Source organism: Pogoniulus pusillus, chromosome 18, assembly GCF_015220805.1.
Source record: "Pogoniulus pusillus isolate bPogPus1 chromosome 18, bPogPus1.pri, whole genome shotgun sequence".
Classification (NCBI taxonomy): Eukaryota; Metazoa; Chordata; class Aves; order Piciformes; family Lybiidae; genus Pogoniulus; species Pogoniulus pusillus.
In genome coordinates, this window is record NC_087281.1 from 23,001,609 (window position 1) to 23,024,825 (window position 23,217).

General features: G+C 41.3%; 1 protein-coding gene across 5 annotated transcripts in view; it reads left to right on the forward strand.

Annotated features, from left to right (window-relative positions):
- LTBP1 (latent transforming growth factor beta binding protein 1) overlaps positions 1-23,217 on the forward strand; it is a 177,575-nt gene that overhangs the window by 55,813 nt on the left and 98,545 nt on the right. For all 5 annotated transcript variants that reach the window (XM_064158748.1, XM_064158743.1, XM_064158744.1 and 2 more), the window contains 2 exons: positions 14,556-14,780; positions 18,947-19,224. In XM_064158748.1, the coding sequence (XP_064014818.1) occupies positions 14,556-14,780; positions 18,947-19,224 (503 nt within the window). The remainder of the gene's footprint in view (positions 1-14,555; positions 14,781-18,946; positions 19,225-23,217) is intronic.

The following is a 23,217-nucleotide window of genomic DNA, read 5'->3' on the forward strand; positions in this document are numbered from 1 at the left end:
TAATGAGCTTGAACTTGCACAAGCTTTAGGATTGCCTTTCCACTCCCTCACTTTAAGGGCTTCAGATCATCACTGTGATGCAGAAGTCCATCTGCTCTTAAAGCACTTACCAAACCATGTATTACAAAAAACACAGGTTTTGGGTGTGCAGTCACAGGAAAAAACACAAATGGAAATGGTACAAAATCCACACCTGCAGCCATTCAAAGACACATGGAGTGTGTTTCCCTCAGTGTCAAAGCAAAACAGAACAGAAAGTTGAGCTGCATAATGTGTTGTTTTAATGTACATGGTTTAAATTTATAAGGATTAGTTTATATACATCTAACCTGAAGTACTGTAAAGAGACTTTTGAGTGCATTTATTTGAATAATCACATTGTTGCAGTGTGTTCAAATAAACACATTACCTTGTACAGCTATAATTTTTTCTTGCTACACCAAATGTCTTTGCACAGACCTCACTGAAGGTCAGGCATACTCTAATGTTGTTTTAAAAAAGAAGAAAGATACCTTTGGATTGTGCAGACACTAAAGAGTCTGTCACATTTCTTTACTGGTTAAAATGGGGCATTTCTCATAGGCAGATTTCTTAGCAATGAGTTTGTATTTAATGTGTCCTTTTGGATGTAACACAATCAGAAGCAAGCAAGCAGCTGCCAGTGCTCCAGCTGATCAGAGCCTCTCCTCATTCAGCCTCTATAGAGTCTGTTTTGGTTTTTGTTTATTCTGCTGCAGAGAATTTTTCTGTCTCTGCACAGCATAGCCTGTGACGCTTTAACTTATCCATTCCACCTCAAATTAGCTCTTAGATTTGAGCATCACTGTTATCAAGAGGCCTGTTTTGTACTGTAGTGGTACAGAACAGTACCTCTTTAATGGCAGATAAGCTATCTCTTCAGTATCTATCTTTGTTGGGTTGAAATCCATGGGAATTTAATTTTTTTTTTACAAATCTGTTACAAAGTCCTGAGGAAAGTTGTTGAGTTTTAAGAAACCTAATCACAGAGAGCATTTCTCATCTGTATTTTATTCAGCCAAACAATCTGTTGATTTCATAGACTCATAGAATCAACCAGGTTGGAAGAGAACTCCAAGATCAGCCAGGCCAACCTAGCACCCAGCCCTAGCCAGTCAACCAGACCATGGCACTAAGTGCCTCATCCAGGCTTTCCTTGAACACCTCCAGGGACGGTGCCCACCTCCCTGGGCAGCCCATTCCAATGCCAATCACTCTCTCTGCCAATAACTTCCTCCTAACATCCAGCCTAGACTTCTTCTGGCACAACTTGAGACTGTGTCCCCTTGTTCTGTTGCTGGTTGCCTGGCAGAAGAGACCAAGTCCCACCTGGCTACAGCCTCCCTTCAGGTAGTTGTAGACAGCAATGAGGTCACCTCTGAACCTCTCCTTCTCCAGGCTGCACACCCCCAGCTCCCTCAGCCTCTCCTCATAGGATTTGTGCTCCAGGCCCCTCACCAGCTTTATTGCCCTTCTCTGGACACCTTCCAGCACCTCAACATCTCTCTTGAATTGAGGAGCCCAGAACTGGACACAGCACTCAAGGTGTGACCTGACCAGGGCTGAGTACAGGGGAAGAACAACCTCCCTTGTCCTACTGGCCACACTGTTCCTGATGCAGGCCAGGATGCCATTGGCTCTCTTGGCCACCTGGGCACACTGCTGCCTCATCTTCAGCTGCTTTCTACCAGTACCCCCAGAGATACCTTTCTTCCTGGCTGCTCTCAGCCACTCTGTCCCCAGCCTTTAACGCTGCTTGGGCTTGTTGTGGCCAAAGTGCAGAACCCTACACTTGGCTTTGTTCAGTCTCATCCCATTGGCCTCTGCCCACCCATCCAGCCTGTCTAGGTCCAACAGATCCATTTGTCATGTTGGGTGTATTTTGAGTTTAATTTAAAGATTATAAGCTATGAAGTAAGTTTTTTATTCTTGATATGATTCTCATGCTTCAAGTTCGGGGGAACTTTCAACCCCTTTTTATGTCATAATTTAGGAACACAAGTTCTGTGGCTTCTTCCTGAGAGGAGCTGCCTGTGTCCATATGTTGTATAGAGCAGCTGTCTCCAAGTTCTTTGATCATACACATCCCTACCAGTAAAAGTTTTCTGAGTACACTCTCTCAACATATCTATATTTATTAATTATATACATGTACTAACATATATATCATATATATGTACCTTATAATCCATGCAAATCTGGCTCACATAATAAGTGAAGTAACCTCTGTTTTGAAAATATGTTTTATTTTTTAATGCTGCAAACCATATTTTTTTCTAACATCCCAGTAAGTTGTCTTGCCCACAACCTGGAGTGAACACACCTTGCTTTAGAAACCACTCATATAGGGAAACAAAGGAGGCCAACTTCATAACACAAGCTATAACATTATACTTCTGCAGTTGGTGTGTGTCCACCATGTCTCTTATACTCATTGTTTAAATGTGTTAAATTCGGCCTGTTGTGTTAGATGCTGTATGTGTAAGTGCTCTAACACCTGTTTTTCAGTCTAATCAGAAGCTTCATAGGCCCCAGAGTTGGTGTGTGACAGCAGAGGCAAAGGGGGTTTTATGTACTTGCACATTTCCATGCACAGGGATGGCTACAGCACTGCAGCAGAGGGAAGTTTGTCAGTGGGGTTGTTCTCAGGGAAGTTGGATGCTTGATTTAATTGCTTGGAACTAGATGTGCCTCAGAGCGTTAACTGTGTGTTAGGTTTGAGCACCTTGCACAATAATTTATGTAGTTATGCTTTGTTAGAAGAACCACAGTGAGAAGTGCTGAGGTCTTGTGGGGGATTTCCAAATGTATACTCTCTGCAGAGTAATCTTTATCTTTCTTACTCATTAGCACTGACTCTGTTCCTTTTCTCCTTCAGAACACCGGGATTTGAGTCTCTTGCTTTTCATTGGGCTCTTATGACCTAATTTATTACTCAGACTCTGAATAATATCCTTCCCAATACTCTCATATTGTGTCACCTCTTCAAGGTCAACTCCCTAGGAAGCTTTCCAATTTCTTGTGATGCAGCCAGTGCCAGAAAATCTTAGATAGTTTGTTGTTCATGTTTTTTAACTGGTCCAGGACGATCTGGATTATGAGCTATTATTTGTATGTTAATGAGCAATCCACTTGAAAGAATCTGTTCCTACTTTGTTCTTCATGTAAATATTTTCACACAAAAATGAGTCCTGTGCTAATGTTACAGTAATCCGAGAGCAGTCTCCTCGTGTTTGGAAATGATGGAAATGTTTTGATTGAGTAGTTTCTGTGGCTTTTTCTATTCTGAACAATTTTGTTGCTGAAGATTTCTTGCAGAATGGGATGCAGTTGATCTGTGCTTGTAGACTTTTTAGATCTTAGGTTTGTGGCTCTTGTCACTCACTAAGTCATCCTGAGCTGCCTGAGGAGTCTAATAGTCAGTGGTGAGAGCATCCTTCATGGCAGGTGGCATATGGATGGCCTGAGTGGCCTGCTGAGTGAGTCTCTCTTCACTGACAGTGGTAAACCTCAGATAACAACAGCCCTAGCTTAGATGGCTGAGGGAGTCTCAAAAAGTTAGATGGGATGAATCTCAGCCTAACTATTTATTATTCAGTTACCAGAAATGCCAAAGATGCTGATGTCTTTGGCCAGTGTAAGCTTTGCTGCTTCTCTGTGGTCTTCAGAGCCTTTGCTCTGCACAGAGGCATGACCAATTGCTTGTTTCTCAGGACTGATGGCCATTTTGTGTGACAATAACCAAGTAGTTTGATGTTGAAGAGCAGCTCTTCGTTGTCCACTACTGAATGTTACTACTTTTTTTACCCCATGAAAGAATTCAGTAGGTTTTTAGGAAACAGCCCAATAGGAGAATGGTGTCAGAGCAGAAGTGACTTTCTCAGATTGTAGCAGTGCATGGGCAATAATAGCTTTGTGTCATTGTGATCAAGTAACTTGCTGATTCTGTCCTTAAAAGTGGGCAGTGCTCTTCTGCTGACACAAGAAACAGAAGTATAGCCTGGAAGGAATCTGTGACAGTAAAGATGCTGCTTGTTCATTGTTATCTGCCCTTCCATTGAGTTCTTTGAAAATGGGTACACTGCAACTTTAATACATGTTAGTATTGCACATGCTCAGGCACAGGTAACTATCCAGAGAAGTAAGTGTCTTTCAAACACTGGGAACATAGGACAGGCTGGTTTTTGTCAGACACTGATCCCATTGATTGCAGTGTTCCCACTTCGACAATGGCAATGAAGTTAGAGAGGACTATTTAAAATGGTACCTATAAATCTTTGTGCTGCAACATAGGATTTTGCAGTCTGCTCAGGTTTTGTGTCCTGCAGGAAACTGTTTGAAAAGGATAGTTTAAAAAAAGTGTTGTTAACTTGCTACACTTTCAAACTGGACCTTTCCTAGAGACTTTATTGCAGTTGCTTATGTCTTGCACAAAGTGGAAAATTAGTATTAGCACATTGCAGAAACCTGAAGAAGTGCCTTGAGTAGCTTTTATGTATGTGTTAACATCATTGCCAAAGGTCTGACATTGGCTATTTGTAATGCATTAATTCCTGGTAAAACAAAACCACTGAGTGCTGGTTTTGTTTGTGTTGGTTCGTTGGTTTCTTTTAGCCTTCCAGGCTTAACTGTTGTGTTGTACTCAGTATATGAGGGTTGGCTCTAATAAGATCAGTAGATTCACCAAATACAATCAGGACAGGAGTGAGTCATCTCTTTACACTGTCTGTCTGCTTGGCTTTAAAAATTGTGTTGGAACCACCTGATACTGAGAATATTAGAAGAGGATTTAGCAGAGAGTTACTGTAAGCATCATGCTTGGTAGTAAGCCAGAATCTTCCAGTCAATCATTTATCAACTGCCATCATTTTTGCTCTACGCTTTTTATGTTGGGAAACTGCAGTTCTAGGCCATTTTATATGACAGAATATGCCTTTTATTTTTCTGATGTTTTTCAACCCTCCCACACTTTCCACATTGCAGCATTTGAATAATTTTTTGGCAGCTGTGGTCAGATGGTGCTAGTTTCAGCCACCTAGACACAGGCCTATAGTTACATTTGACATAGAATCAGGCAGGGTTGGAAGAGACCACAAGGATCATCTAGTTCCAACCCCCCTGCCATGGCCAGGGACACCCTACCCTAGATCAGGTTGGCCACAGCCCCATCCAGCCTGGCCTTAAACACCTCCAGGCACGAGGCCTCAACCACCTCCCTGGGCATGGGCAACCCGTTCCAGGCTCTCACCACTCTCATGCTCAACAACTTCCTCCTCACCTCCAGCCTGAACCTGCTCATCTCCAGCTTTGCTCCATTCCCTCCAGCCCTGTCACTCCCTGATATCCTGAAAAGTCCTTCCCTAGCTTTTTTGTAGGCCCCTTCAGATACTGCAAGGCCACAATAAGGTCATCTGGGAGCCTCCTCTTCTCCAGACTGAACAGGCTCAACTCCCTCAGTCTGTCCTCACAGCTGCAGCCCCCTGAGCATCCTTGTGGCCCTTCTCTGGACACACTTCAGCATCTCCACATCCCTCTTGTAATGGGGGCTCCAGAACTGCATGCAGTACTCCAGGTGGGGTCTCACCAGAGCAGAGTAGAGGGGGAGAATCACCTCCCTCGATCTGCTGGCTACACTCCTCCTGGTGCAGCCCAGGCTCTGGTTGGCTTTCTGGGCTGCAAGTGCACACTGCTGGCTCATGTTGAGCTTCTCATCCACCAGCACCCCCAGGTCCCTCTCCTCTGGGCTGCTCTCACTGCCCAGCCTGGATTTGTGCTCGGGATTGCCCGGACCCAGATGCAGGACCCTGCACTTGGTCTTGTTGAACCTCAAGAGGTTGGCTTGTGCCCACCTCTGCAGCCTGTCCAGATCCCTCTGTACATGTCTGTACAGTTCCATTTGACATGTCTGAGGATAGCTGGCTTTTCAAGGGCTTAGAAGGATCTGATACAGGTTCCCTGAGATTACTACTCTGAAGGATGGTTGAAACACCTGGGGGCATATCAGATGTCTCTTTGTTAACTGTGTACATATCTTGCTGATTTTGATGCTTACTGAGCAAGTACAGTTTTCTCTAAAATGTGTGGCAGCATTGTGAACTCATGTGCCAGTGTTCAGTATCAAGGCATCCCATAGTTGATAATGTATCCTCCATTAAAGCATGACTGATTCCCCAATATTGATATGCTTTGATACTGAAAAACTGAGACAAATTGCACAAGCATGTAGACTGAGACAGCTTCGATGTCAACTGCTACATACAAGATGCATGTTGAAATTTACATTACAGACAAAGGAAATGTAAAGGTTGGTTTGACTCCAATAGAGGCACAACTATCTCCTGGATAAAGAAGCTACACAGAAAAGGAAGTTTTATAGAAAAAGATAACAAAGTTTTTGAATGTGACCTGTACACAGGTCTCCTTACTTTGGGATTTTGGGAGGCAAACTGCTGCTTTGGCCAGCTTGACAAAGTTGGATGTGGTTGCAGTTGAATTAGACCAAAGAAAATTGTGGTTATTTAAAGAATGTGATCCATTCTCTTGCTTAAGAATTCTTTATTAGTTGAGTTCATCTTTGAACTTTGTTTGCTTACATCTTTAATGTTAACAGTCTCGAAATCTCATGTGCACTCAATTGCAAGCCAACCAAACAGGCCCTGCAATTGACATTGGTTACACACACACCACATATACACAAAAAGAGAGATAGCACCACAAAGCTTGTCTATTTTGGCAATGTTTTAGTTTCATTGCCTGCATAAACAACAGTACTTATGGTGCAGTCTCAAGTTGGGTGCATTACTTTGTTAAAAGTTCCCTTAGTAGTAATGGTTTAGAAAAGCAAGACAAATTCTAGTGAAGTCAGTGACCATGTTGATTCACAATAGCTGAGAACTCAGTTTAGTAGCTGCATATTTTTACCTATCCCATTATGTCTGAGATGAAAAGTTCCTGTTTAAAATTACCCTCTTCCCAGAGAGAGTGATTGGTATTGGAATGGGCTGCCCAGGGAGGTGGTGGAGTCACCATCCCTGGAGGTGTTCAAGAAAAGACTGGATGAGGCATTTAATGCCATGGTCTAGTTGACTGGCTAGGGCTGGGTGCTGGGTTGGACTGGCTGATCTTGGAGGTCTCTTCCAACCTGGTTGATTCTATGATTCTATGACTACTGTGTTTTTTTCACAAGATGGTTTGAGTGTTCACTTGTGAAGGAACATTCATTACAGCTTTGAATATGCTATGCTGCTGATAATTATAACTAGAGAAGCACAGAGTAAGGAGGAACAAAACTCTGGGAGTGTGTAAACAAACTAGATTTTGGTGTTCTCACTCAAATGGTTTTCATCAGGTCTGATAAAAAAAAGCCTCTGGTAATAAAGACAGACACTTTGAAGTAAAGATGCTGTTTGAGGTATGCCCTTATCTATAGTGTTCTGTAATGCCTGCTCATGTGTGATTATTACTTGTAAAAATATTACATCTTTAAATTCGTGCTGTTGCAGGGGAATTGATATGTGGTGTAGTTTTTTGTTTAAGAGTGTGACTGACTGAGATTATTTTACTTTTCAAAGAAGGCAGTAAAATAATGACACTCTTTGAATTGGAGAGGAACACGGAAAAGTTTGTATTTAAAGATGTGCAGGGGAAGATTCGGCATGCATGCATCCTTAGCACCTGATAGAGATACAGGATACATGAGAATTCCCCCCAAAGCCTTCCCCACAACCAGGCTAACCCACCAAAACCCCAATGCTCACTGTCTCCCCTCACCATTGTCTCCGAATTAGGCCTAAAGCAGGCTTGGATCGCGCAGCTAGAAATTGGCTGTAGTGGTGGCCTTGAAGACTGTGGCCCACAGGGTATTCCTACATAGTTACCTAGATAAGAATCCCTCTGAGGAGCTGAAAAGGAAGGGAGAAAAGGGAGCAAATTGACCTTTCTGGCCACACATAAAGCGCTGGCAGGACTGTGGGACTGAGTAACAAAATCACGCTCTCCGGGGATGATGGATCCGTCCCCTCAGACAGGTCTTGACCTGTTGTTTTCTCAGGAAACTGGGACCCCCTCAAACCATGACATCATGAAAGCAAATTTTAAACTATTTAAACCACTAATAAATCAAAACTGTTTACTGGAGAGTGTTAATATGGCAACTCCTCCATTACCTTTTTTTACTTTGTATCTTTTTGGCGGACCGACCAGATAAAAGTATACTCTGCCTACCTCTCTTATACCAGTTTTTCCAACAGCACTCTTACTATTACCACCATCATCCAAAATGAAATTGCATAGTAATAAGCATATTACAGGGTGTTGATCTACCTGAGTTCTTGCCTTGTACTTAGGCCATTGTTTATTGAGATTGAATTCAACTAAGCAAAATAAAGGAGAGCCTCAAAGCATTTTTCTCTCCTCATTGGATACTAGAGATTCCCTTAAAATTGGCTGTGATTCCACACACAGTGCTGCCATTTGTCACATACCCTGACTGCTTTCTCAGCAGTAGCAGAGTAGACATTTCTACGTCATTGCTCACAGCTGGCATCATGCCTGCCGCTGTCTTCACTGTTAGAGTAGCAGTGGCATGTAACATGTTTTTTGCAGGTAGTAACTAGGCTGTTCACGTGAGCAGAGCATCTCAGGCCTGTCTTAAGTGGTTAGCAGAGGACAGTGTTTTTCTTCTACTGCTGAATCTCTTCCCATCCAATTTACCTTTAAGAATTGTGCTTGGTTGTTGGAATAAAATATTTCTCTTAGAAGTTGTCAAAACACAAACTGCAGAATAAATGCCAAGGTGAGTATGAAAGTGTTATACTTACTAAATCAAGGCCTCTTAAATTTTCTTTTCTTATGCTGTTTTCCCAGTCATAAGCTGGTAAAAACAAGATGACCTTAATATTACCTTTAAAAAACTTAATTGGTTACTCAACTGGCAACTTCTTTATGTCATATCTCTAAACTACAACAGGAATCTGAAGAGATCTGTAGTTGCAAAACTGGGAAACAAGAAGCCAGATGTGCAAAAAAAAGCCAATCAAAGAATCCAAAGAAACCAAAAAATGAAAGAAAAAGCAAAATAACCCTCAAACAAACCCATCACCTCCCCCAAAAAACTCAAACAAACCCAACTAAAACAAGCCCACCCATACACAAAAGCCAACAACAATAAACAACAGCAAAAAAAAAAACCCAACCCAAAAGATGTAGGGGAATAGGGAAGAGTCCAAATGGGAGGATGTCATCATTACTGTAGCTCTGTGCCTTTTGTGAGTTACAGTTAGAATTTCTTCAGTTAGAAAGTAGAAACAGGCTTGGAACAATTGCACAGATCTGCAGGTAGCACTTTTGAGTTTCAACATTTACCTAAACCATGTTTTTAGAGGCACTACTTTATAAGAACGTTGCATGTGGCAGTGCTTGCTTTCAGTGATGCCATCTGTTCTTCCCTGTGAGAGACTCTGTTTGGTAGACCTGGGTGCTGGTCCCATCATTTCCCACGTGTTTAGTATCAGCGTGGATGAAAGAGGCACAAGCAGCTATGGGGCATGCAGTAATGCTGGGTAACTCTGGAGTACTTGAAGACAAAATTAGTCTGCAGATTTGTGTTGCATGCAGTGGAAATATTGTAATCTAATTAGCAGTCTGAAGGTTTTCCTTTGAGAGCCTTTTGATGTTGTTGAATAGTATGTACACTTGACTGGTTGGTAGCATGCAAGTAGAAAGGGCAAAGAGCCATGAAGGAATAGTGAGATCGAAGCTCACGTGTTCCCTGAGGTGTGAAAGACAAGGAGTCAGCTAAGGAATGTTTCAAAACCCATCTTTGTTTTTTTCACATTGGTTACACATCAATCCATCCTAAGGGCTTCTTTGGCTAAGCATAGGATATTTTTTTAAGGATCAGGAAGATTTAGGTGCTTGAAATTTGGTTTGTTACACATCAGTTTGATTAAATGAAAAGGTTCAGACTTGGTTAGTTTCTCTGTAACTGTTCAATGTTGTTTAAGTATCTTGAAAACAAATTACATTGTGTAACTACATGGACAAAATGTGTATCAGTGGCTTCCAAGCTGCTTCTTTGACTATTCCATGTCCTGTTTGTGTGTTTCCAATGCAGAGCCATGAGTGTTATTTGGATGTTCATTTTCTATGCATCCACCTTTTAATAAACTTCCTGTGGGAACATCTTGATGGACTTTCCCTGCTTGGCTCATTTTGAACAGTGATAACCCACCAAGCTGTGCCAGGCTGGAGAGAAACCAAAGCTTGTTTTTGCCAATTGCCCAAGGATAAGAAACCTGCTTACAATGTTTGTAATTCCTGAAATCTGCCTTTACATTTCTGAAGGCTGGATCTTCATATATATTAAGAAATCAAGACATTTGTTCAGTTGTGTGTTGATTGATCCTTAAGAGACAATTGAGAGAATTGGCTACAGCATGTTTGAATGAAGCATTTGTTGCCTTTCTTAGGTCCATGAATGCTTTTGTTTGTTTTGTTTGTGAGATACCCACATGGTCACTGAACTTTCTTGTCATTTTGTGCATGTTTCTATCACACTCCAAGCAGCTAGAGTGTTTCACACCACAATGGATATTTTTATTTCCTTTTTTCCCCTTCTCTTTCACAGAGGAAATGGCAATAGTGAGAATCAGGCTCCGGTGCGCTCTTTGTGTGAATGCCAGTTGTGAACATACGTGCAAAGCCAGCATCTTTTAATGGTCTCTCCCGGGGCATGAGTCTGCTTTTTGTCAAGAATGTCCCTGGCACATCTGGCAGTGTTCAGCCATTCTGTTTGTTTAAGTTCTTTAACCTCAATGACAAAATGAAACAAAGCAAAAACCTTCATCAGAATCTGAGCTGTTCCAACCTATCCTGTTCCTATCTTAAGTGGTTGTTTCCCTAGGGTCTTTGGTCTTTGTTAACCTGAGATTTGCCTTGTATAACAAAAGTAGCATTTCCTTCTCCTGGCTTTGTAGACTTTTAAGTTTTTTCATTTCAATTTCTTCAAACAGTCTGTGTGTGATTCCAGCTCTAGTGACGTTGCATGTCTGTGACTTGCAGTACTAGTGTTGTAATCATGTCTAGCCCTTTCTACTGGCTACAAACTGTATAGGGGAACATACATGTTACATATGTGCTTATTCTACTTGCTTAAAATTGTCACGTGTTTCATTTCAGCATGTTTCATTCACAATTTTGGGGGAGTTCTGTATTTGTTTTCGACTTACTATGTTTTTAAAGTTCTTCTAATATTTGCCATTTGAGGTTATCAGCTTCTCAGATTAGTTTAGCAACCACATCCTCTTTGGTTTTATTTGTAACTTCAAAGTTATGTAGTTCTGATTTATTACTATTGTTGCAGAAGGTAGTATTCTCAGACTAGATTTAGTGTATTCTTGATTTCAGTTCATTCCTGATACATTTGGTCAGAGCTTGCAGAGGTGTGAATCAGTCTGTCTGTCCATACATCAGCTGACTGATTTACACCACATGATAATATGGGCAGCTTGGAATTTTTTTCTGGTTTATGTAAACACTGAGAAAATGAAGCATTCTTCATTATTTAGCTCTCACTAGATTTTCAGTGCCATTTGTTTTCACATGTTTGCACTGTTTGTGGAAATATCCTCAGCAAAAAGTTATGAAATGGGACCTGAGTTAAGTCTTTTTTTTAACTGATATCTTCCTTCATGATAGTTTTAGCATCAACTTTTGTTTGCTTGAAGACAAAGCTTTTCATGTATTCATTCTTTATCCAGTGGGCTGCTGCAGGAGAGGAAAGCCCCAGGAGTGACCTGTAATGCACAGATTCATGTGTGATATAGCCTTCCAGATGCTGGCTGCTCTATAGGAACAGGAGTGTGGAAGAAAATGATTTATTTTGGTGGAAATAGTTGGTATGTTTATATTGTTTAAAAGGTGGATGTTGTGTCCTACCTAATTGCTTCAAGACTGGAGACAGCAGGAGGAAGAACATGTATGTTATAGGCTTCCTGTATGCAAATAATTCCTCAGACTGTTTGTTACATGGAATTACTGTCCTTGTAATGCTACTTTACATGATCTCATGGTATAAAGTTGCTTTTGCATGAAAGGAACCTCAGCTTTCAACCTTAAGCAGGTCTTTTCAAGTACCTAAAATTCTTTGTATGTTTTCACTATTACAATAAACCTTCTTCTTTGTGGCTTCAAAGGGAGAGGTGGTACCAGAGAAAGAGAGAGTTGTCATGCATTAATTACTGCTGGGGTCAAAAATCCTTCGTTTTGCTCTAAAAGAACAATCATTATGTAAGGACATCTTTTATGCACTCAGATAAAGTCCAAACATCATTGGGACCCAAAATGGTGAGGCCTGTTTTGGCATAGATAGCCTTCTGTGAAGTCAGTTGGGCCTCCTAGAGTGGTGCTACAGCCTGAAGTGCTTTCAGTTTATATGAAATGAAAATATGAGGCAAGATGGATAGAGTGTCCACTATACAGCTGCAGAACAGAGTGAAAAATGACTCTCTGCTTACATTTGTGCATTGACCTACGTGGTGATAAGGCATCAGTGGTCCAGACCCTGGCAATATGATGTGAGGTTGCTCTGCAAGGAGCCCAGCTGATTGTGTCATTTCTTGAGCCCTCTTGCTGTTCCCAACACAGGTGAGTTGGAACTCCTTCCACTGCTCAATGTCCTACTCTGTCTTGTGACATACAGAAGAGGGATTCCTTATCTGATACTAATGTTTTGTGGTATTAATAATAGCAACAGTTTGCTCTTGCCCAGAGATTACACCACTTGGAATGATAAGCATTACAGAATCACAGAACTTTAGAGTTTGGAAGGGAACTCCAGAGATGGAGTCCAAGCTCCCTGCCAAGGCAGGATCCCTTAGGGCAGTTTGCTTAGGAATGCATCCAGGCGGATTTTGAAAGTCTCCAGAGAAAGAGACTCCACAACCTCTCTGGGCAGCCTGCTCCAATGCTCTGTCACTCTCACTGTAAAGAAGTTTCTACTCATGTTGAGTTGAAACCTTCTATGTTCCAGCCATTGCTGCTTGTCTTATTGCTGCTGACCAGCAAAAAGAGCTTGGCCCCATCCACTTGATGCCTACCCCTCAGATATTTGTACACATGGATTAGATCTCCTCTCAGTCTTCTCTTCTCCAGAGTAAACAGCCTCAGGTTCTCAGTCTCTCTTTGTAGGCAAGATGCTTAAGTCCCCCAGCTATCCTCTCTGGAAGCAAGGGAGCAGAACTGGACAGAGGAGGACACTCCACTAGTGATTAGAGATCACTTCTATCAACTAAAAATCCATGTCCCCTGCTGGGTTGCACCCACAAATGCTGAGAGAACTGGCTGATACTGTTGCTGAGCCTCTCTCCATCATTTTTTACAAGTCATGGAGAACAGGAGAGGTGCCTGACAACTGGAAGAAAGCATTAGGTTCCTAAGTGTCTTGTGTTATCTACACTGTAATTCACTACAGACCAAGCAATATCATTCCAGATAAAGGCTGTAATTAAAGTATCTATTTTTGTTAATTTATTTCTACAGTCAGAATCATATCTTAGAGCTGACAAATAGATACTCTCTGGTATTACTCAACAAAATCTTTGACTTCTGAAAAAGCAACCTTAGTTTGTCTTGAATGAAATCTGACAGTATTTTTCTTACATCATTTAGTTCTTGAAAATGTTGACAGCTCAGCTAGCTTATGGTTGATTATAGAGTCCCACATCAGACTGAACTGTGCCTTTTACTGTTTGTATCGCTGAGTTACGAAATGTTTGTCATTCAATGTGGATATTTTTTGTGCTTCATCTGATAATTTATTTAGCTGTAAATGTGCAAGTACTGTGCTGGCACAGAGGTAATTACCCTTGTCTTAATATTAGAGTTAAAATGCTTTAATACTTTGAAATTTGTCTCTGAAATAATTTGAAATCTCTGGGTATTTTTAGGATTTTGGTGGGTAGGTATACAAATCAGCTTCTTTTATCTGACAGATAAATATTAAGCAAAAATACAGGTACTCATTAAGACATGGCTTTTGCAGTAGAAACACAGCTTACAGGGAAAATAGAAATGTATCCCCATACTGCCTGCTCTCTGGTGAGTTTTTCCCTAGTCTTCTAGGGAAGTGTAGGTGGTCCCTGATTTTGAGAAATGGAAGGCTGACTAAATAGGAATGCCTGTACCAAACTCTGAATAAGAGGTGCAGCCAAAACCAATATTAATTTAGCATTGTGGAGTATCTGGAACTTCTAAGGGAAGAATGTGCTTGCCCTGTTTGTTGTGGAGAGAAGCTGTGAAGGGGGCAGAGGTCAGAAGGAGGGTCTGTCATGGAAAAAGGATGTGAACCAAACAGAGGTCCCAAGGCAGGGAAGAGAAGGCAATGAAATGTGCATGTTGTACAAACAGTCATTCTGATGCTGGAAGAACAGAGGCTCCCAGCACTGCTCCTTTCTTCTTCAGCTTCCGTGTGTTGTGTGGTCAGGTAATACTAAAGCTAAAGTCTTTTACAACAGTTTCTCTTTCTGCTTTCATTTCAGTTATTTGCCACCTTCCATGCATGAATGGAGGCCAGTGCAGTTCTAGAGATAAATGCCAGTGCCCTCCTAATTACACTGGCAAGCTTTGTCAGATCCCTGTGCAGACTGCCAATACTCCAAAACTGTACCATCACCCACAGCAGGTGAACAAGGCCGGAGGATCACAAATCATCCACTCTACTCATACTTTACCACTGACCATGTCTGGACAACAAGGTGTAAAAGGTAACTTTTTCCTTGAAAGCTATGTTTTCCTTTGGAGTTGATTTTAGCAAGTAGCAGATATCCAACTAATAATCATAGTGGTCTGTCTAAGTAATTTGAATCTCAAACCTGAACCATGAGCTTCCCAGAGTGACTGGGAAGTATTTTGCTCAGTGACAGAAATAATTAGGAATAACACTGCTCTTAAGAAGAGTTTGTAATTAAATGTATTTTGTGGTGGAATCGAATTCAGAAGGGTAATGCAGGTGACTCCTTGCAGGAGTTCAGACCTTTTCAGGAGGAGAATAACTGCAATTGATCAGAGTCCATAAATTGCAGCATACCTAGATGGAAATTTGCACATGATTCCATAGTTGATGGTTGAGGGAAGAAACCAAATGTAAACTCATGTAAAACAAAAAATCCAATCCATGTTTACCTTTGTTAAGTAATTTGGTAGTTTCCTATAAGTTAATGTTGTGGTGAACTTCTAAGTATAGGCCATGATAGGATCCAGTTAAATGCAGTGTTCTTTCCAGGTCATATAAAGATTCTATGGAAAAAATGGGAAGGGTTTTCTGCTGCTAATGCCATGAAGAAGGCAGATGATCAGAAACAAGAAAAACTGTGGTGTTAATCAAATTTTGTCCAGTCAAGAAAAGTTCACCCAGCTTCAGATTTCCATTTCCCCCAGTACTTTTTTGTGAGGTGTCAAGTCCTGATGGCTATAAAAAGAAGTGTTCAATGTGTTTCTGGTGTGTCCTATGACTCCAGGTGGCTTTTCTTCTGGGGTGAGAATCTATCCATAAGGAAAGACTCCTGCAATTTCCTTTGAGAACATGTGAATCAATGTGAAGTTTGTTTGTTTGAATTGCCAGATTGATTAGTTGAATTTTTTCCCCCTTCTTGATGGTAATTTTACAATTACCTCTCCAAGATTGGTGCTTCTGAGTTAAAAAAAAAGTGTATGAGGGAAAAATATGTTGCTGGTGACAACTTCCTGAATAACTTTGGTAAAAGAGGCCAAATTATTTGTATGCTTGTGATAAATATAATCTAATGTAGTAACTCTGTTTTCAGAAAGGGAATTCGCCTGGAAACATAATATTTTATAAACACTTCAAAGTATCTGCTCCATCTTTTCAGTGGATTTGTTCTCTAGGGACTGCTGTGCAGTCCACTGGGAAATAGTTTCCACTGACATGTTGGAGTATTATTCCCTAAAACGTTCAAGAGCTTTTCTGACCAGAAAAAAAAGGGGAGGGGGAGAGAGGATTAAGAGAAGATGAGAATACATTTAGCAGAGCAGCAATTTATCACTATTTAATTCTAGATTAAATTATTTTAGGCAATATTGTAGACCATAAAATATTTTAAGACAGCTGGTTTTCAGGAGTAGAGTTTCTGCCTTAAAGGACAGGTGATCTGCTGGAAAACAGTTCTGTGGAGAGGGACCTGGGGGTCCTGGTGGCTAACAAGTTACCCATGGCACAGCAATGTGCCCTTGTGGCCAAGAAGGCCAATGGGGTCCTGGGGTGTATTAGGAAGAGTGTGTCCAGCAGATCAAGGCAGGTTCTCCTCCCTCTCTACTCTGCCCTGGTGAGACCTCATCTTGAGTACTGCATTCAGTTTTGGGCTCCCCAGTTGAAGAGGGACAGGGATCTGCTGGAGAGGGTCCAGCGAAGGGCTGCAAGGATGATGAGGGGACTGGAGGGCATGGCTTATGAGGAGAGGCTGAGGGACCTGGGGCTGCTTAGTCTGAAGAAGAGAAGACTTAGAGGGGATTTGATAAATGTTTATAAGTATCTGAGGGCTGCCCAGGAGCCAGGGGACAGGCTCTGCTCACTGCTCACTGTAGTAGGACAAGGAGCAATGGGTGTAAGCTGCAGCAAAAGAGGTTTTGCCTCAACACAAGGGGAAATTCTTTCCTGTAAGGGTCACAGAGCACTGAAACAGGCTCCCTAGAGAGGTTGTGGAGTCTTCTTCTCTGGAGCCTTTCAAGGCCTGTCTGGATGTGTTCCTCTGTGATCTGTGTTAGATAGGATTGTCCTGCTCTGGCAGGAGGGTTGGACTCGATGATCTCCTTGGGTCCCTTCCAACCCCTAACATCCTGTGATCCTGTGACAGATTTCTTATTGTTAAGGAGTTTGATCTCTTAAATTTATTTTTTCTCCTTAATCTCCTTAGAAGTCTTCACAGAACCATCAGCAGTCACAATGCCATTTTTGTCTTTTCTATGCCCAAATGAGAATGTTGGATTGTGGAGAAGGGAATGTTCCTTTCTTTCAAGGAAAGAATAAAACAAATCATCCCGAAATGGCAGGCAGAAATAAAAATTAATCAGCACATTTAGGCAGTGATCCAAGAAATGGAAGATAATTGCAGTAATAATACTGCATGGGAAGAACTAGCTTTAATTTGATGGGTTTGTGTGAATTGAGAGATTAAAGGAAAGCAATTCAGTTATTTCCCCTGAGGGTTAATACAATTTTTTATCAAATGGAGATTTATCAGCTGAAGAAACTAGTTGAAGGGGTCTCCGTTCATACATTGAAATGTAAGCTAGTAAGATGGGGTGATTTTTGTGCTTTCCACAGCCAAACTATGTTGTCTTGTCTGGCCCTGCAAAACTCATCTGAGCCTAAGGAGGGCCTTATTGCTTCTCTCTGTGACACTGAATCTTTTCCTTGTAGACTCATCTCATGTAGCATAAATTTTTTTGCTACTTTTGTCTGCAGTATGTTGAATGGTTCCATAAATGAAACAGTACAGAGTTAAAGTAATATTTCCTTTTCAGAAACTCCAGTGTAAGACCAATCGGTATTGAAATGTGCTTATTGAAATGAAAATAATGTGACAGACCAAAAGCAATTTCTACCAAAAAACATCATTTTAAAGTACCTAAAATAAGTGAAATCTGCTTCCTGAGAAGTGGACTTGTGAGGCTGAAGTTGGTAAATGAGAATTGAAAACACCTAATCAAATCCTGAGGCAAGAAGACAATTCAGAAAGCTCAACCATCCAGTATGCATTGTAGAGGAAGTATGTTCAATGAGTCAAAGAGGTGTTAGAGCTAATGGACTGTCTGGCCTCAAGTTGTCTGTCCAGTGCTTATTGATGACAAAGACCCAGCCAGATGCAGTAGAAGGGAAATTTGTTATAGTTTACAAAGTACAAGAGCTATTACCTGTCTTCTCCCTGCCTGCCCATCCTCCACAATATCTTTGTGTTTAAATGAAAAGAAGCTTGAGCATCGGAAACAATTTTGTGCACACTGACACTGGAACGGGCTGCCCAGGCATGTGTTGGAGTCACTGTCTCTGGAGGTGTTCAAGAAAAGACTGGATAAGGGACTTAGTGCCATGGTCTAGTTGATTGGCTAGGACTGGGGGATAGGTTGGACTGGCTCATCTTGGAGGTCTTTTCCAGCCTGGTTGATTCTATGATTCTATGGTTGAAGTTTCTCAGTTTATATACTCAGACTTAAAATGACAACTACATTTAAAAATGGAAGCATCTGAAAAACATTTCTTCCCCCTTCATCTGCCAAATCTTGAACTCAAAGTTCATCAAAAGGAGTGACAATTATAGATGGTTGAGATGCTGGCAACTCTCGTAGGGCCAAACTTGGGGTTTGGCAGGTATATCAAGGTGAAGGGATGAAATCTGAAGCTTTTTCTATGTTCCAGAGAGAGATGATGGATCTAGAAAAGAAAACAAAGTTTGCTATATATTCAGAAATAACTCAGTACAGTTTGAATGCTGGAACTTTAAATGGGATTCTTGTTACACAGTGTAACCACAAATATTAGTGTCTCACCAGCCAATTTAGACATCCATGTTTATATAGCAGTCTTTACAATCCTATAATGTCTCCTTTTCTGTGTGAATAGTTGTGGGTGGTTTTGGTGGTTTGGGGGGAGGTTTTTTTGGTTGATTGGTTTGCTATTTTGTTCTTTGGGTTAATTTGTGTGTGTGTTAGGTTTTGTTTTGTTTGTTTGCTTCATTTTCTTGTATTATTAATGATATTTTATTTAGGTTTCATTTGTATTTTGGTCACTTTAAGTCATTTTGTAAAAATTCTAATGTACAAAAAAGAAATGGCTTAAAGGTGCCAAAAGTGTATATTTTAAACCCTATTTTGTTACCAATTTTTCTTTATGTGTTTTTTCCTTCAATTGTTTTAGTGAAATTTCCTCCTAACATCGTGAATATCCATGTGAAACATCCTCCTGAAGCCTCAGTCCAGATCCACCAAGTTTCAAGAATTGACAGCACATCAACAGGACAAAAAGCAAAAGTACCTCAGCCAGTGCATCCACAGGTCTCTTACCAAGGTCTTCCGTATCAGAAGACCCAGAAAGGACATGCTACTTACACAAACCAACAACCCATTCCTCATATGTTTCCTGTTTCAGTTAAAACTCAGCTTGGGCGCTGCTTCCAGGAGACTGTTGGGACACAGGTAAGAAATGTTTACTAAGGCTTTTGAGACTTGTATCCTTAAAGTGAAAAAAAACCCCACCAAGCACCAGCAAAGGATACATTTGACTTTTTTTCTTCCAAAAGAAAATTATTTGCAGACTGTAAAATGTTTACAAAATAACTTGTTTCTGAACCTCCTTCTCTTTCAACCTAATTTATTTTCTTCATGTTTGGATCTCTGACATTCTGATTTTGTTTATTCCAGAAATAACTTCTCCATTTATAAGCTATTTCTCCCAATTAAAACAAACACCAACATAATTTAAAGCCTATCTCTATCTGATCTGATTGAACAGCTATGGTCACACTATCTTCCATGCCTTGTACTGTTGTTTGGTTTAATGAGTCTTTTTTCATTGGTATCTCCACAGGCATTTTTCAACAGCTTGGTATGTTTTACAGTATTGCAGGCTGATGTTTTGAATCTGTTGACAATTGAATAGTGTAGTTTAGTGTAGGAAAAAATCATGAAAGCCAGCTATGTTTGCTAGAGCATTGAAACCTTCATTCAGGTTAAAATATATTCCTATGAGTTCTTACATATAACTACTTAAAATTATGTCTCTTCTTTCAGATCTTGAAAACGTTTTGACAAGTTAGGATTCTTGCATTTGCATATATGTGTAAATAGGAGAAAGGCACATGTGAAGAGATTGTAAAAGTTAGTAAGAGACTGTTATTTATTGCTTGCCACCTGGCCAAAATGTGACTTTTCAATTGCTGGTGGTTTCTTTATAACCTTGAATACATGCCTAAGGCTGAAATTTTGTGGTAGATACCAGAAAAATTCCTCACTTATTTTGAGGGATGATGTGAGAGAATGAGTATGTTGTTTTATTCAGCTAAAAATGTAATTCACACCTGTTTTGTTGAAGATTTGGATTCTCTGTGTGCTTTGAAGTAGAAACTTACATTTATCCTAAAGGTTACGCTGCCTCTGATCCTTCCAGTAACATGCATAGAAAGTTAGTAGATTCTCAAGCATCTAAACCCAGCCAGCTTTCAATGTATTTCACAAACGTTTTTTAGATGATGTTGTCAGCAGAATTCTCCAAAGATTTTACCTGGGTGCAGCATGGTTTGCCTGCCCCTCAAAGGACAGCACTCACCATCCATGTAATGCAGGACTGGAGCAAAATGTTTCTTCTAGCTCTCAATGAGTTTTGTGATGCTGAGAGTTAGAACTGACAACAGAGAAACTTTTTCACACCTCCCAAGCAGTGCAGATAGGCACAAAAGAGAGCAGTGGGGAAAGATGGGGAGAGACCTGATTCATAACAGGGCAAGGAGCTTTGGAGAGGCTCAGTCATAAGGAGCAGGCAGGAGCAGAAGCAGGATGCAGCCAGAAGCAGCTTAAGAATGTCAATACACTTGCATTGTCCTTGTGTCTGACTTGGAATCCTACTATATGCTCAGTCTTCAATTCTTATACAGCCTTTGGAGAAGCTGGTATTACCAAATGCCTCTATATCAGGCTCTTTCTAACTGCCCAGGGAGGTGGTGGAGTCACCGTCTCTGGAGGTGTTCAAGAAAAGACTGGATGAGGCACTTGGTGCCATGGTCTGGTTGATTGGATAGGGCTGGGTGCTAGGTTGGGCTGGATGAGCTCGGAGATCTCTTCCAACCTGGTTGATTCTGATTCTAGATTCACAAGCAACATTGTTCTCTTCAGCAGATACTTTCAAGTATCAGTTTTAACAAAGGAGACTTCTGTTGATTTCAGCATTTAGAAATTAAAAACAAAGTTAAGAAGAGTAATTACTTTCAAGAGAGAATGATACAAAAGTTGCTTACATGGCTGAAGGCAACATACACCAAAATGTCCAGAATTGAAGCTGGCTAAGAAGTCATGTTTACCTGTGTTGGTTCATTGACAAGGCAACGTGCTTAGAGAATGAGGGAAAGGCTGTGCTGGTTGTTTATCTGGACTATAGTAAAGCACTTGAGGCAGTCTCCCACAGCCTCATCCTGGAGAAACTGACTACTCATGGCTTGGATGAGTGGATGTTTAGCTGGATAAAAAACCTGGCTGGATGTCTGGCTTCAAAGAGTTGTAGTGAATGGAGTTAAATCCAGCTGGCAGCTATCGCTAGTGGTGTTTCATGGGCTAAGTACTGGGGCCAATTCTCTTGAATGTCTTTATCAAAGATATTTGAATGAGGGGATTGAGCTCTTCCTCAGTAAAGTTTGCAGATGACACTAAGCTGGAAGGGAGTGTTGATCTGCTTGAGGGTAAGGAGGCTCTACAGAAGGACCAGGACAGGCTGGATTCATCGGCTGAGGCCAATTGTATGAGATTCAGCAGGGCTAACTGCTGCATGCCGCGCTTGAGTCACAACAACTCCATGCAGTGCTACAGACCTGGGGCAGAGCGACTGGAAAGCTATGCAGTAGAAAAAGACTTGGGGCTGGTGATTGACAGCCCTCTGAAAATGAGCCAGCAGTGTGCTCAGGTAGCCAAGAAGGCCAAGAGCATCCTGGCCTGTATCAGGAATAGTGTGACAAGCAGGGCCAGAGAAGTGACTGTTCCCTGTACTCAGCAGTGGTGAGGCCACAGCTCAAATACTGTGTTCAGTATTCAGACACAATTGGAATATTGTGTCCAGTTCTGGGCCCCTCAGTTCAAGAAGGGACAGGAAACTGCTTGAGAGAGTCTAATGCAGAGCCACAAAGATGATTAAGGGCATGGAACATCTTCCTTACGAGGAGAGGCAGAAGGAGCTGGGGCTCTTTAGTTTGCAGAGGAGGAGACTGAGGGGTGACCTCGCTAATGTTTATAAATATATAAAGGGCAAGTGTCAAAAGGGCAGCCTCAGGCTCTTCTCAGTGAAGCACAACGACAGGACAGGGAGCAGTGGTTGAAAGTTGAGGAATAAGAAGTTCCATGGAAACATGAGGAGGAATTTTTTCACTGTGAGGGTGATGGCACACTTGGACAGGCTGCCCAGGGGAGTTATGGGGTCTCCTTGTCTGGAGATATTCAGGACACACCTGGATTCATTCTTGTGTGGTCTGGTATAGGTGATCCTGCTCTGGCAGGGGAGATGATCTTCCAATCTAGCCCCTAACCTTATGTGATTCTGTGATGGAATTTTGGGACCCTCACTACACAGAAGATAGCGAGGTCCTACTGTGTTCAGAGAAGAGCAATAAAGGTGGTGAAGGGTCTGCATAACAGGTTTTATGAGTGGCTGAGGCAACTGGCATTAAGTGTGGAGAAAAGGAGGGTGAGGGATAACCCCCATTGCTCTTCTCCCAGGTAACAAGTGCTAGACAAGAGGAAATAGCCTTGGGTTGTACCAGGAAAGGTTTATACTGGCTGTTAGAAGAAATATTTCAGTGAGAGGGTTATCAAACAGTGGAATAGGCTCCCCAGAGAGGTGATCGAATCACCATCTCTGGAGGTGTTTAAAAGGCATACAAATGTGGTGCTTGAGGCACATGGTTTAGCACCAGGTTTGGTAGCATTAGATAATGGTTGGACTCAATGATCTTAAAGGTCTATTTCAACTGAAATGATTCTGTGATTTTTCAGTGTGATCATAGTGCATTCAAATCTGTTTCAAGTGCAGTTTAGTTCTGATAAGTAAAAAGTATGTCTGATGAACAGATGTTAGTTGGTCGTCACCTTTAGTGAGATAAGTTTCTGTGGAAATAGTTTCTTTAATGCTGTCTTTCAGTAACATGTTCTACAGAAAACCTTTGTTTTAGTTTGGGAAACGCTCTTCTTTCTGCTGTCAGATTGGGTAGAGCACAAAATCAGTCAAATGATATGTGGCAGCTGGAAAAGGTCAGAAATTGCCTTTGTATCCCAATAAAGATCGTAACTGCAAACCATTAACTTCTCTCAGACAAGAGCACACACTGATCAATTAAATTAGAGAACATACATAAGTTTTGGGGTGGATTGGACTTAGACTGCTGATCATGATGGGAAATGTGAAACAAAAGCAGCCAACTTCTTAAGGTAGAA